Source organism: Hydra vulgaris, chromosome 15, assembly GCF_038396675.1.
Source record: "Hydra vulgaris chromosome 15, alternate assembly HydraT2T_AEP".
Lineage (NCBI taxonomy): Eukaryota > Metazoa > Cnidaria > Hydrozoa > Anthoathecata > Hydridae > Hydra > Hydra vulgaris.
Genome location: NC_088934.1, coordinates 18,940,001 through 18,954,844, shown reverse-complemented (window position 1 = coordinate 18,954,844; position 14,844 = coordinate 18,940,001). Strand labels below are relative to the sequence as shown.

The following is a 14,844-nucleotide window of genomic DNA, read 5'->3' as shown; positions in this document are numbered from 1 at the left end:
TGTCAGTTCATGACTACTTAAACAAGTTTTGATCTCTTATTTAAGATATTCTTTATTAATTAATACTGATTTCATATTAGTGGATTTTAAAATGGCATATTTGGCATAATCATCTTATGATCATAATCATCATAATCATCTCCAAATGAATAAAAATTAATTTAACCTTATAAGCTATTCTTGTAAAAATTAAATCTCATTTTAAAGAATACAAATCTTTATATAACCTAATAAAACCGTTGGACATTAAAATATAACCTAATAAAACCGCTGGACATTAAAATATAACCTAATAAAACCGCTGGACATTAAAATATAACCTAATTAAACCGCTGGACATTAAAACTTTTATTCTGCTTTCAAAATATTTATTTAAAATCATTAAAATGTAATATACTTTCTAGCTCTTTATCATCTTCTTCCTTGAAAATAATTCTTCATCCTCTTCATGAAAGTGATTCTTCATCCTCTTCATGAAGATGGTTCTTTATCCTCTTTATAAAGATGATAAATTTGTAAACATCTTGTTGCAAAACTTTTTCATGTTACATACATATGTACAACATCAAAACACCCATATGCATAAATTATCTGAAACATCTTGTTACAAAATTTTTTTTAACTATCTTGTTTAAATGTTAAAGGATAAGTTCATTTAAATCTTATTTAAATAATCTCATCCTTAATATTTTCTATATACGATACTACTATATGTGCTTCCCTATTTATTTTTTTGTGTGTACCTAAGCAACAGAACTACTGTTAAATACAGAATTGCTATTTCCACTAAAAAATATGTTTGTTTTTGGAATATGTCTTAGCTAGCTTTTAGAACCAGAAGATAATATAAATCCTTATGTTGTGTATAGATGTTAAATCCATCATAACTAATTTGTATATATAGATGTATAGTTATGTATAGATGTTAAAACTAATTTGAAGTACAGCTGGGTTAGCTAGATATGGTTCAAGGATAAATTTTTTATGCTGGTTTCTAGTATTACTTGACTCTATTGTACTGGAGCATTCAATACTTACTTTGACAACTATTTTGTATGCGTGCGTATGTATGTGTATGTATATGTATGCATATATGTATGTATGGATATGTGTGTATATATATCGGAACATGTTAGTTTTTAGGTTGTCATTTTTTTTATACATATATATATTTTTTTCCCTCGCCCTATACAGTTTTTAACCTTTGATGTTGTAGTGGTTTCATTAACTGTTTTTGTTGTTGTTGCTATATTTTATTCAAAATCTGTTTTTTTGATTGGTTAACAACACTTGATCTAGGTATCTATGAAGGCATTAAACTGTGTATGGTTCTGTTGTTTTTATAATTTTATATATTTTTTTATATCTTATCGGCTTAGGTTTGTTTATCCAATAAGTACCAATTTTAGCAACTTGTTGTGTTTGTAATAAAGTTTTAACTAACAGCATTTATCACATTGGTTGTGTGGTTGAGTTTTTGTGGTATTATATTAGAGTACAATAATCATTATTATTATATATTATCATTTATATTTTACTATTTTTTTTTAATTATTTTTAAAATTTTCATTCATATTTTTTTCTCTATATTTATTTTATTTATTTATATATTTATTTCTTATTTTATTTGAATTTCCTTTTAGTATTCAGCATTGAAAGTTCACATCTCTCACTATCCATATTTTTTTTTTCAAAAATATTAGTGCTTTACAAATATGGGTGATGTTAGGGTTTTGGCTTCTTGAAGTGAAGTCATTTTTTCACTGCAGTATGAAGCAGGCATAAATCATGGGGTAAAGTATTAATGGTGATGATGTTTATCTGATGGGATAAACTAGGTATTGGTGCTGAGCTTCTTTGAAATGCCGGTAATAATAAATGGAATTTTAAGGAGAAGTTTATCACCACCACTACATAAATTATGATTACACAAAAGCAATAATGTTTTTTCTCTATCGTGTACCTCCTATCATTTTATATTTATTCATTTTAAATATTGATATATCTATGCATATGTTTATTTGTTTTAAAGTAAGTTAAACTTTTGTATTTAATGAAAATTTATTGTTACTTAAGTGTCCTGTTTTGTTGTAGGTATACTTTAACGATAAAATTACTGTTGACTATGATTTGTGTATAAATTTTTTCTTCATAAAATAAATCTGTGTTTATTCTGAACATCTGTTCATTTTTCTTTGTTTTTATTACTTTTTATATAAAGGAGGATATCCTTTATATAAAAAGTTTTTTCAATAGAAATGTTTAATATTTCTTTGTGGGCTTTCATTGCTCAGTCTAGTTCAAGCACCGTAGTTTACCTGCATCAAATATAACAAAAATGCTAATATTAAATGAACAAATATGTAACATCTGTCAATTTTATGACAAAATTTAACTAAAATTTACTTCTCAACAACTCATCAACTGAAAAAACAAATTTTAAAATTGTTAACTAAGTGTGTAATATAAAAACATAAAGACAAAAACTTTTCTTAGAAACATTTCAGTTTCAGATTCAGATGCGAGCTGTACTTACTTGCGCTTGTCAAACTCAAAGCTTTTTAAATAACATGCTAAAAAATACAGTTTTTAAAACTTAAAACAATTTTCATTTTCTAATGTTTTAAAATCATAATTTAAAACAGAACTAGGCTTAATTTTGTTTTACAAATATTTGTTTCAGTTAAATAAAAGACAACTTATAAAAAGTAACTTTTTATAATAATTGTACCAATATAACTTTTTTTAGTTAAAGAAAATAAAGGTGCTAAATAATACTTATAACTCAATTAATAGACTTGATAGAAATTAAAAAACTTAACCCTACATCATTTTGATAGAGATTAAATTAACCCTACACCCTATTGTTGTTATTAAGTTTCTGCCCTGTTTAGTGCATGCATTATACACTCACTTTTGTATTTTTTTATTTAACAATTTTTTATTACAAGTTCATTTAAATTTGTGGTTTTTGATTTTTTTTTTTTTAACTTTTATCTTTACAGTTTTTTAAAGTTTTCCAAAGAAAAATATTCCAAAGTGACTAATCATCATGCAAATCATTTGAAGCCGTCTAGGTATAAAAGAGATAAGGATTCAGAGAAAGAACAAAAGAATGCAACTGATTCACAAGTGACTAAGAAAAAAACACATTTTGATGCAATCTCAGAATTAAAAGACATAGAAATAAAAAAAGGTTTTTATTTAAAATTCAAGATAATAACTCTGGAGTTCCTTAACAAGTGGTGAAGTGGGATTGGGGTTCTTACTACTGTTATAGAAATCTGTTTTGCTGACACTCTCCAAGTAGTAATAAGAATCTCTTATGGGCATTTCTTTTATTTTAAAGTTTTGTCATACTTCTTTAGTCCATTTCATCTAAAATTCACCATTTAGTCCATCTCTTTTTGTCCATTCTTTTCTTCTTTACGTATTAGAAAATTATAGAAAATTGTATTACTATATCAACTATGTGCGATAAGTTTATAAAAAAATATGTGCTATAAGTTAAAATTATTAGCTAAACTATGTTCATATAATGTAAGCAAAGAAAATAAGGATTGATATTTTTTTAGGTTTATATATACGTGCAACACTTGAATTAACTAATGACTGCAGTAAAGATGCTGTTTGCGAGTTTCTCACAGAAAAAATTGGTATTGGTGCAAAGATAGTTCTTGAAGGAGAATTTAGTAATTAATTTTTTTTTCAAAAATGTCTGTTTTATTATTTTTGTATGCATATAATTTCAAAAAAAAAAATGCCTAAAGAGTATAATTTATATCATTTACAATAGCATAATACTGAACTTACAAGTCTTAATACAAGCAGTAGTATTCTTAATTATTTTAAACTTAATTAGGGATAATACAACATTATTGTTTACATTATTAGTAACATTTTATTGGCACCATTGGTTATTCCAATGGTGCCAATAAAACCATTGGTTATATTTTATGTAACAACTTCATAATTTTAACAAATTTTGAGTTTCATACTAATAATAATTTATATAATTTTTTTGGTATTATTGTGCATGTGCATTGATACTATTTCAGTTTTTAAATTGATTTTCAGGAATCTTTATATAATATTATGTTATATTATCTCATTTTATAATAAACCATGTAAAACTTAGTGTTATAATCTGGACCTCATTCATGTAACTTATTAAGTTTTTTGTTTATAAATAATTGTTTGTGGCTTGATATATATATAAAATTATTTTTTGAGTAAGTGGACTTAATAGGCAATGATTTAACCCTATGCCCTTTTGTTGTATAATGCATGCCTCATTTTGTGCATACATTATGCAGTACTCTCTTGTTTGTTTTGTTATTGAACCATAATATTAGAAATTTTTTTAAAATTTCTGATTTTTTGAAAGTCCTTTTCATGACAACTTGGTTTTCAGATTCAGATTCGAGTTAGAAGAATTTTTTATATATTTAAGGATTTAGGATTTTATTTATATATAGTATAAATGTTCAGATGAATGTTCTATATAGTATAAATTATGAATGTACAGATGAATGTTCTTTTTGAGAAAATTAATGTCAATGAAGCATTTAATAAAATTTACTTTGTGGAAAAGAGATGAAACCGCATAAATGGATATTATTAACTAAAGTTTTCGTAAAATTTTTAGAAGTTTTTATGAAACTATATAATTTCTCTTTTTTTTTCCATGGTAAATGAGATTAAGTTATCTTTTATAGATGTAGTCTAGAAAAACAGGTGCATCGTTTTCTGACTGGAGTATAGGAAAATATGGTGTTGATATTGCACTTGTATAACAATGGCTTAACTTCATTTTAAAATTTAAATCATTTTTAAATTTGCTAGAACAGATGTAAGTGGTAGTCTGTTGCAATACTATCACTTGGTCAATAATTTTAAACTTGGTTTCTTAAAGAGATTGGTGTATAAATTTGTGACATTGTAAGTTACTAAGAAGTTTTTAAGTTTCAGAACTTCTAAAGCTTTGTTTAAAAGTTTGTTCAATAGAAAAATAAATAAATAGTTGATTCATTACAAAAATTAAATACCATAAAATTGCCTAAACTTGATCACTTAAGCTTTGAACATTTATTTATCACACATAAATAAAAAATTTTCAATTTTTTTTCCTGAAGCTTACAAAAAATTATATTAATAATTGATATTATAAAAAAAAAATTAAAAGTAAGAATTAGTACTCAATATTTAGTTAAAAATGAAAACATCTACTTTGACCAAACTTTCAATACCATCTTGTAAGTTCGGCCATTATATAAATACTAATAACATGTCACAAACTTAACGTCACAAATAATGAAAACTAATTTTTAAATATTGTTTTATTGAAAAATTATAAAATAAATTCAGGTAATACCAGTAACTAAGGAGGGCGTTGCTCCGAGCTCAAAAAAAAAATCTTTCGGGGTACCAAAGAAAACAAAAAGGAGTACATAAAAAAAAGACCTTTTTAAAAAAAGTAGTAGTATTTTTAATTTTTATTGTAGTTTTTCAACTATTTTATTACTTTGGCCATCATCACACTTGCTACGCCACTGGTTAATAAAATTGAAAATATATTTTAAAATTAATTTAAAAATGTTTTTTCAATTAACAAAAAAATACTAAATTGCTTTAAATGAGCTTTGTATGTTAATTGGCAATTCTTGCACATATTGTTGACCATAGTAGAATAGCAAGATCCACACAACCAATTGCAACAGGATTTGTAACACATCCATAATTGTTGTTGAGCTGTAATTTTATCTCCAAACAAAATATCACAAGCTTGACATTTTTTAGAACTCAAAAAACCATCAGTTAATTTTGAATTTATGAACAAATTTTTTATTCAAATAAAATATCATGGTGTGACATTTTAAAAATGTCAAAATTTACTGGTAAATTTACAGGTAAAGTTACCGGTAAATTTTACATTCGTAACACTTATTAACATTTCACAATATTACTGCTAATTGTCTTCTTCGTTGTTTATCCATGAATGACTAAAGTTAGAGTATTTCAAAATTTCACTAATTTTTATAAAAAGAGTAGTTAATTTTCAAAAATTAATAATTTTTTTTTGTAAATGTAATTAATTTGGTGATTCTTAATATTACTAAGATTAAATTTGATCATTTATTTTAATAGTTTGCTTATTTTAGATTTTAATAGTATGCACTTTTTCAAATTGTTGTTTTGCTAAAGAATTATTTCAGCAGGTCGTATATAAACATTATTATTTTTTTTTATAGGCTCATATTTACGAACTAATTACAAATATTATTTGAGCAAAAAAAAAATTGGGTTTTTGTAAAATTTAAGTTTTGCATACTTTTTTTATATTTTTTCTTAAATGACCGAAGTTACATGGTGACCGAACTTAGGCGATTTTACGGTATAGATAATTAAATATAATTAAAAAGTTTTCATTATAAAAATTAACCCAAAATTGAATTGTTAACATTAGTATGTTATGTTTTAGGTGTTGACTTGTAACTTGCATGATAAATCAAGAATAATTATTTTAATCTATTTTAATCATTCTCAAGAATATTTATCTTGTTCTATTTTGATATTTTTATATTAAACTTCTTAAAGATGTCCATAGCCTGATGTTTACTTATCCATACCTTAATGTTTAGTATACCTATGTGCACTCATAATCTGGGTTTTTCTTCTTTTGTTTTTAATATTAATAACAAACATGTTTAGCCACTGGATATGTAAAGATAACTGCTAGTCTTGAGGTCACCATACCACTATCAGAAAATGTTGATCTCAAAAAGGTATCACTTATAGTAGAAATAGGGCGAGAAAATAAAATCGAAATTCGATGTGAATTTCATGTTAAAGATCCAAAACTAACTATTGCAGGTGAACTTTGTTGTTACTACTTTTTTGTTTTGCTTATAAACTTAAAGGAAGTTAATTTTTAAAATTTATGTTTAGGCTTTATTGGTATTGATTTATGTGGAAAGCTTAATATAGGTGGTAGTGTTACAGGAATGATAGAGAAGGTGTTTAATATTGAGTGGCTTGCTATTGGAAATTTATTGCTAAAAATTGGACTAGATTTAAAAACTGCATTACCTACAATAGGTAAATCAATTTGTATTTTTAAATAGTTATGTAAATGTAAAAGTATAAACAAGTATAATGTTAGCATAAGGTTGACAAATTTTAATCTTACTCTTGGCTTTTAAAAGCAGTATCATCATTATTATTACTATTAGTAGCAGTATTTTAAATTATTTTTAAAACCTTTAAATATTTTGTTAAAATAACACTTTAATTATAAAAAGTAGTTAGATAAATGTTGAAATTTTAAAGACTTTAAATTTTTTGCATTTTTAAAATAGAAATTGGAGCAGCAATATATATTGGTTATGCACCAGCTGAAGGTAAAGCTGAAGATCGATTTAAGTTTGAAGGGTATTTGGGAGTAGATCCAACTGATCCATCCAATAACTACTTCTATGCTCGCAGTTTTGGAAAAGATTTAACAGTAGAGAATGTTCTCAAACAACTAGGTATCAACATGGCTCTTCCCCAGGTCATCAGAGAAAGTGGTTTTTATGGAGAACTACTTTTTTCTCTAAATCTTGGTTTGAACGGTATGTATTTTATTCATTGTTTTTGTTATATTTTTTCTAATAATTTTAAACTTAAGTTACAATAATTCAAGATAAAATTCAAGACATGAAAATCATTTTTTAGATAAATTTGTTTTAAACTATTAAAAGGCCCATTTAAGACTAAGCTCTTGACTTTTTTTTTTTTTTTTTACATACAATGGGTGTGTTGGGTGTGTGCAAAAACAGTTAGACACTTTTGCATTTTTATTATTTTAATAAAAAAATATAAACAAATAAAACATAATCAATTATATAGATTCATTATTGTCTATGACTGTTTGCCAACATGCAAAGAATAGATGCAAATATGTGAAGAGTGAGTGCCCTGTGAATAGAACTCTAGGCTTGGAGGCAAAAATGTCACTTAGGTGTGCTTTGACTCTTGTTTTCAAAGTTTTTACCATGTATATTGTTTCTCAGCAAATTAAAAAAGTAACAATCAGTTGGGGCAAAGTTAGGTGAACATGGCACATGAAATAATATCTTCCAGTTAAATTCCAATAATTTTTATGTGGTTGAGCATTGTCATGGAGAAAAAAAATTTTGTGTTGCTCTTGACAATCAGTTGAAAGCTTTTGGTTAAGCTTTTCTAGTTAAGCAAAGTAGACATTTACAGTGACAGTTGTATTACTGCAAAATAGACAACTGCAGTTGACAGTTGTCTATTTTACCCCACCACACTTTAAACTTTTTTTTTTGTTAGTTCAGGTTTTGGTGTCAATATTGGCTTTTGTGTAGGGCTGAGTCAATGATGTTTTCTGGTGTGATTAATGCAGAATAATACAATTATTATTATTTATCTGTTATAACATTGTTCAGCCAACTCAACAAGCTTTATGGATAGCAGAAAAGTACAAATATATAAATGGTGATTTTGCTAATTCAGAGTGAAATCATGAGGAAACCAAACACCTTATTTTAAGCAATAACCAAGCTGTTTGAGATAGCATGAAATAGTAATATGGCAACACCCAAGAGTACTTGCCAAGCAAAGTGCAGTTTGCCATGTGTTGCTCTAAATTAGCTTTATAATTGGCTAAGATTTAACTCCAAAAGATGTTTGAGCCTAATTTTATCTTATAATTTATAGTTATTTTTATTGAAACAATTATATCAATGTGATACTGTAGCATATAACACAAAGGCCTGAGCTATTGTACAACTAATATTTCAAAAGGCTTTTCTAGAAGAATGCCTCATTTATTACTCATATAGCAGGCAGTGATGAATATTTTCTTTGGATTTTTTTTTTTTTTTTTTTATATTTAACAGCACAAAATAAAAACTTGAAATGCAAATATACAGTACACATGCATATCTATATATGTGTGCATAAAATTTAAATGTAGATTTAATATGTTAAGTAGTTTTAAAAAAACTTTAAAAGTTTAAAAAAAGAATTTGTTTAAAAAAAATAAAAAATTATTGTAAAGCTAACGGATGTACAAAATTTTTGTACACATCCAATAGTTTTGCAATAATTCAAAACATTCATTTAAACATGATAAGGGTTTACTACCCCTTAAATATATCATCATCATCATCATCATCATCATCATCATCATCATCATCATCATCATCATCATCATTGACATCTGGTTGGAAATTTCTCATAATGGTGCTTCTCAAATATACAATGTTTCAGTTAAAGAATAATGAACATATTCTTTTACTGAAGCTTTTTTGTATTATCTGTAACATTCTCTCTCCAAACTTACTTATTTCTTTCCTTATATATTTTTTTTATTTAAAACTTACAACTTTCTAGATGATGATTGATCTTCATCATAATGGTCTGAACAATTAAAGCATCTAAATCTTTTCTGATTCAACCATCATATACAGTAATTTTTTCTATTTTCTATGTGAAATCATTGCTTCAACTCTTATCTTTAAGAAGTTTGGCACATTTTCAACTTTTTTAAAATTTTTTTCCAGTTATTATCAATTTTCATTGCTTAAAAACAACTGCTATACATTATGAAACTCAGAACGCGTATCGCATATAATTTTTTTATAATTCTTTGGTGATGCACCTTAGATGTATACACCTTTAAGATGCACTGTATTGCTAGAAGTGGAGAAAATTCACAGCCAGTCACACTCATGTCCTTCTGCTTAGTCAGTTGAACCAGTTGTACTCTATACTGTAGTTGTATCTCTGAGACAATTTGTATTTCTGAGACAATTGTATCTCTAAGATTGCAAAACTTATAAACACAATAGTTTTTTTTGTTGCCTTTTCCTTATTTTTCTCTTGGACAACATTGTTGTTTGTGATTGTTTAAAATATATTTTAAAACATATCTATTTTTAGAAAAAGAAATAAAAGAGTTTGGCATATCTATACCACCTGGATTTCAATTTAAAGGATCTTTAAATTTTTTGAGTTATAAAATAAAGTGTGAAATAAAGTTTAACTGGAAAACTGGTACATTTTATTTGGATGCAGATTTTGATCCAATCAATGACTGGGGAAATGGTAAACTTTTTTTAGATTTTTTGCTTTGTTGGTTAAATTTTATAAAATAAAATAGAGCTCAGTTATTTAACTTTTTTATAAGATAACTTATTAAAGTATTTAAAAAAATGAATTTTTACAATCATAAAAAAATACTTTTGTCAAGTTTCTTTATGCATATTATTTTTTTCTTTCATATATTTCAATACTTATTTTACTGGTTTAATTAAGAATCATTTAATTAAACCAATTTAAGAATATTATAATTTTAAGGTTTCATTAATTAATATTTAGTTTTAATAAATTATAGTTTTGCTTGATTTTCTTACAGTATAGCCAATTTTTTTTTTTTTATTAATTTAACTTACCTCCCGAAAGCTCCAGAGGAGGCCACTACAGTTAATGAGGTTAATCAATTTTAAATTTTTTTTTTTTTTACTTAATTACAACTCAAACCTAAACTCAAAAAAAAAAAAAAAAACCATGTGAAACAAAATTGATGTGTGTACATAAGGTAATGTGTGGAAAAATAGGTTGAGGGCAGTACTTTCAGAGATATAGCCTGGATTTGAACCTTGAACCTTTTGATTGTGAACTGCAGAAGTTTGAATACAGCGTATTCAAACTTCTTAACATAAGTGGTTTTAAAATTTTAAAATTTCTTGAAGAGCAGTTTATCATAACTTATCATAATTATCATAAATCAACATAGTTTATCATAAAGCAAATCACTGACTACTATAAAATGTCTTACATTAGCTTTGCATTCATCAAATAAAATGCTAATGAAATGCATTTTATGATTATCAGTGATATTTACCATATTACTGCACACTATTGCTTTCAGGTTAGAGATACATAGATACAAGTTAGAGATACAAACTTTAAGTTAGAGATACGAAGTTTAAACCAAATCTATAATTGCACCCCTCTCAAATTGTTTCTCAGTTTCCTTGTTTTTCAAGGTTTGTGTTTCATCATAGAGTTTTAAGAACATTTAAAAGTAAATACAAAAAGATAAAAAAGATTCCTTGACTGTAGTGTCATAAATTACTACAGAAAAAAAAAATTGTACAAGGCTGTTATAAAAGATTTTATATTGGTGTAGACATTAAGTTATATTGTAAGAAAGGCTTAGCTCAGTTATTCAGCAGTTATCCAAAATGCAATAAAAATTTGATAGTTTGCTGTAATTTTAAAAATCGTATTACAGAATATCTAAAATTAGAACTGATTTTTAAATATTTTTAGTCTCTATAATAAATTTTTATTATATCATTTAAATTCAATTCAATTTAAATAATTTCTAATGTTATCAACTAATGCTCAATTTTATGACTTGTTTTTCCAATAAAAGCAAGATGGCAATAAAGCTTAGTGCCAGAATATTTTAATGGTAAAGAAACTGCAATTTGTAGCCGTTTTAATTAACCAATTTTTTTAGGTATATAAATTTTTTTATACTTGAGCTACAAGGCAAATCTGTAAAAAAGTATGACTTAATGGAAAATACACTTTCTACAACTTAAGTTTTACATCCCCCCTAAGTCCTTAGTAGTACATGCTTAACTTTTTTTTTCAGCACAATGGTCTTTTTTGTATCAGGAATTTATACACAATTTAAATCATTTATAAAAAAATTATATGCAATTTAAATCAAGTAATTTAAATTGATCTTGTTTTTTAAATATCCCAATGAAAAATATTTATACATTTTGTATCTACTGGTATACTGTTATATGGTGAAATTGTGCATTAAAAACAGTTTTTTATAGCAATTCCTGCTGCCTTGTAAGATACTCCTTTTTAGGCAAAGGCTAGGAGATGCCAACTTCGATTTAAAACTCCCCCTGCCTTGGGGCTCTTGGTTGAGTAAAGGCTAGAGATGGTGTCTCGATCAAAATACTCATCTTGGGCAGATGTTAAATGCACCCGGCTACTGTCTTGTAGAAGGCCTCCTAGGCAAAGACTTAAGGGGTAAACAGATTCTATCTGTTGACCAGCCTCGCACCCCTTCTTCATCTATTAGGCTGGCGCAGATGTATTTTTAATACATTGTTTCCAGTTTAGGATGTTGAATGCTGAATCTTCTTGACTCAATGGATGGGTTTTGCTTGTGTCTCTGTTTTTATGACTAGGCAACTCATTCTATTATCTCCTAATGAGGGTACAGCTCTAAAACTCAGTTTTATGGTTCTGAGGCCGGCTGGTAGTCAGGTTTCCCGAACTCTGTGGTAGCTCTCAGAGAGGCTGATTCCATCAACAGCTGAAAAATATCAAAGTATTAACAGTGCCATGTTGCGCATGGATGGTGTCCCTGTTTGTACTTTTGGTGTGTATTGCGGAGGCCACATTTGGAGCCCTTTGTTACCGCTTAGGGTTTATTAGTAGTAATGAGGCAATTGCTTGGACTATTAAGCGGTGTTCTGAGTCTAATTATAGATGAATGAAGTACCAAAAACTATAAAACACAAAAAACCATCATCATCACCAAGTTCTCTAAACATATCATTCACTAATATTCGTGGTCTTTGAAGTAACTTTTCATCTGTTGAGTCTTATCTCTTGCAAAGTTCACCAGACCTACTTGCTCTTTGTGAGACTAATTTGAGTTCGGCTGTTTCATCTTGTGATCTTAGTGTTGATGGTTATCTTCCTCTAATTCGTAAAGACTCCAATAGTCACATGCTTGGCCTCGGCATTTACATTCGAAAGAATTCACCCATTTGTCGTGAAACTAGGTTTAAATCCACAGACAATTCTTTTATGTGCTTTCGTTTAGCACCACTTCACTCTATTGCCTTTCTCTTTGTTCTATATCGCTCTCCTTCATCTCAAGACTGCACTCTTTTTGATGTTATTTCCGATCATATTGACCAAGCCCTCTCTCTTTATCCATCAGCTAATATAGTTGTTGTCGGTGACTTTAATGCTCACCACTCTGAATGGCTTGGCTCTAGTGTCAGTGATTCGGCAGGCATTAAAGCCCACAATTTTTGCCTTTCTCAATCCCTAACTCAAATAGTCAACTTTTCAACTCGCTTTCCAGACAACCCGAATCATTTACCTTCTCTACTCGACTTATGTCTTGTTTCTGATCCTAGTCAGTGCTCAGTTTCTCCACATTCACCCTTAGGTGCTTCTGATCACAGTTTGATCTCTCTAAAACTAATATCTTATTCTTCTTCATCACCTGAATCACCCTATTATCGAACCGCTTACAACTACAGTAAAGCTGACTGGGATTCTTTCTGTGATTTTCTTTGTGATGGCCCTTGGGTAGAAATCTTTCGTCTTCCTGTCGACAAATGTGCTTCTTACATAACTTCGTGGATTCAGGCTGGCATGGAATCTTTTATTCCCTCTCGATGATTCCAGGTCAAGCCTCACTCTCCTCCATGGTTTTCTTCACACTGTGCTGCTGCGATTGCCAATCGAAACTGTTACTTCCATATTTATCAGCAAAACAATTCTCCAGAAAACAGACGTCTGTTTATTACTGCTAGAAACAATTGTAAAAAGGTTTTGTCTAAAGCCAAAACCCGCTATTCTCAGTTCATGAAATCTCGTATCTCATCTCAAAAATTAGGCTCTCAAGACTTCTGGAGAATCTTTAATAATATCAATAATAAAGGCAAATCTATAATTCCACCTCTCTTGTATGGTTCAGACTTTGTCACCTCACCTAAAGACAAAGCCGAATTGTTTGCAAAAAACTTTTCATCAATATCATCTCTTGATTCCACTAGTTGCGTTCGACCTGATATTACCAACAAACAGGTTGATCAATTGCTTGACATTCATATCACTCCAGCATCTGTATCTAAAGTGATTTCCTGCCTAGACTCTTCTACAGCTTGTGGCCCGGACAACATACCTGTTATTGTCTTGCAGAAGTGTTCTCCAGAGCTGTCATCTATACTCTCAAAACTATTCAACAAGTGCTTATCAGAGTCTTGCTTTCCAGCCTGCTGGAAAGCGGCATCTGTTATCCCTATCTTCAAAAGTTCTGGAGAGCGATCCGATTCGTCTAACTACCGTCCCATAAGTCTTCTTCCTATCATAAGCAAGGTTTTTGAATCTTTAATTAACAAACACTTAATTTCTCATCTTGAATCTAATAACTTACTTTCTGACCATCAATATGGATTTCGATCTTCTCGTTCTACAGCTGATTTGCTAACAGTAATAACTGATAGGTTTTATTGTGCATTAGATAAAGGTGGAGAGGTTAAGGCCATCGCTCTTGACATTTCAAAAGCTTTTGATAAAGTTTGGCATGCTGGTCTTCTCCATAAGCTTTCTTCTTATGGTGTATCCGGCAACATCTTTAAGATCATTGAATCCTTCCTTTCCAATCGTAGCATAAAAGTTGTCCTCGATGGACAACACTCTTCTTCTTATTCTGTAACTTCAGGGGTTCCTTAAAGTTCTATCCTTGGCCCTATACTCTTTTTAATTTACATTAATGATCTTCCAGATATTCTCACATCTAAGGTGGCATTGTTTGCTGATGATACTACCATTTATTCTTGTCGTGATAAGAAACCATCACCTTCTGATTGCTTGGAGGGGGCATTTGAGCTTGAAAAGGATCTCACTTCTGCTACAGCATGGGGCTCACAGTGGCTGGTGAACTTTAATTCAGATAAAACTCAATTTTTTCAGCCAATCGTTATCGCAATAGTTTAGATCTTCCTATATTTATGAACCGTGATGTACTCGATGAGTCACCTACTCTTCATCTTC

General features: G+C 28.5%; 1 protein-coding gene across 1 annotated transcript in view; it reads left to right on the top strand.

Moving 5' to 3' along the window:
* The window catches only part of LOC136072053 (uncharacterized), a 96,439-nt gene that overhangs the window by 36,246 nt on the left and 45,349 nt on the right, over positions 1-14,844 (top strand). Inside the window, exons 13-18 of the mRNA XM_065820109.1 lie at positions 3,006-3,196; positions 3,576-3,692; positions 6,712-6,873; positions 6,949-7,098; positions 7,359-7,613; positions 9,952-10,116. Of these exons, the coding sequence (XP_065676181.1) occupies positions 3,006-3,196; positions 3,576-3,692; positions 6,712-6,873; positions 6,949-7,098; positions 7,359-7,613; positions 9,952-10,116 (1,040 nt within the window). The remainder of the gene's footprint in view (positions 1-3,005; positions 3,197-3,575; positions 3,693-6,711; positions 6,874-6,948; positions 7,099-7,358; positions 7,614-9,951; positions 10,117-14,844) is intronic.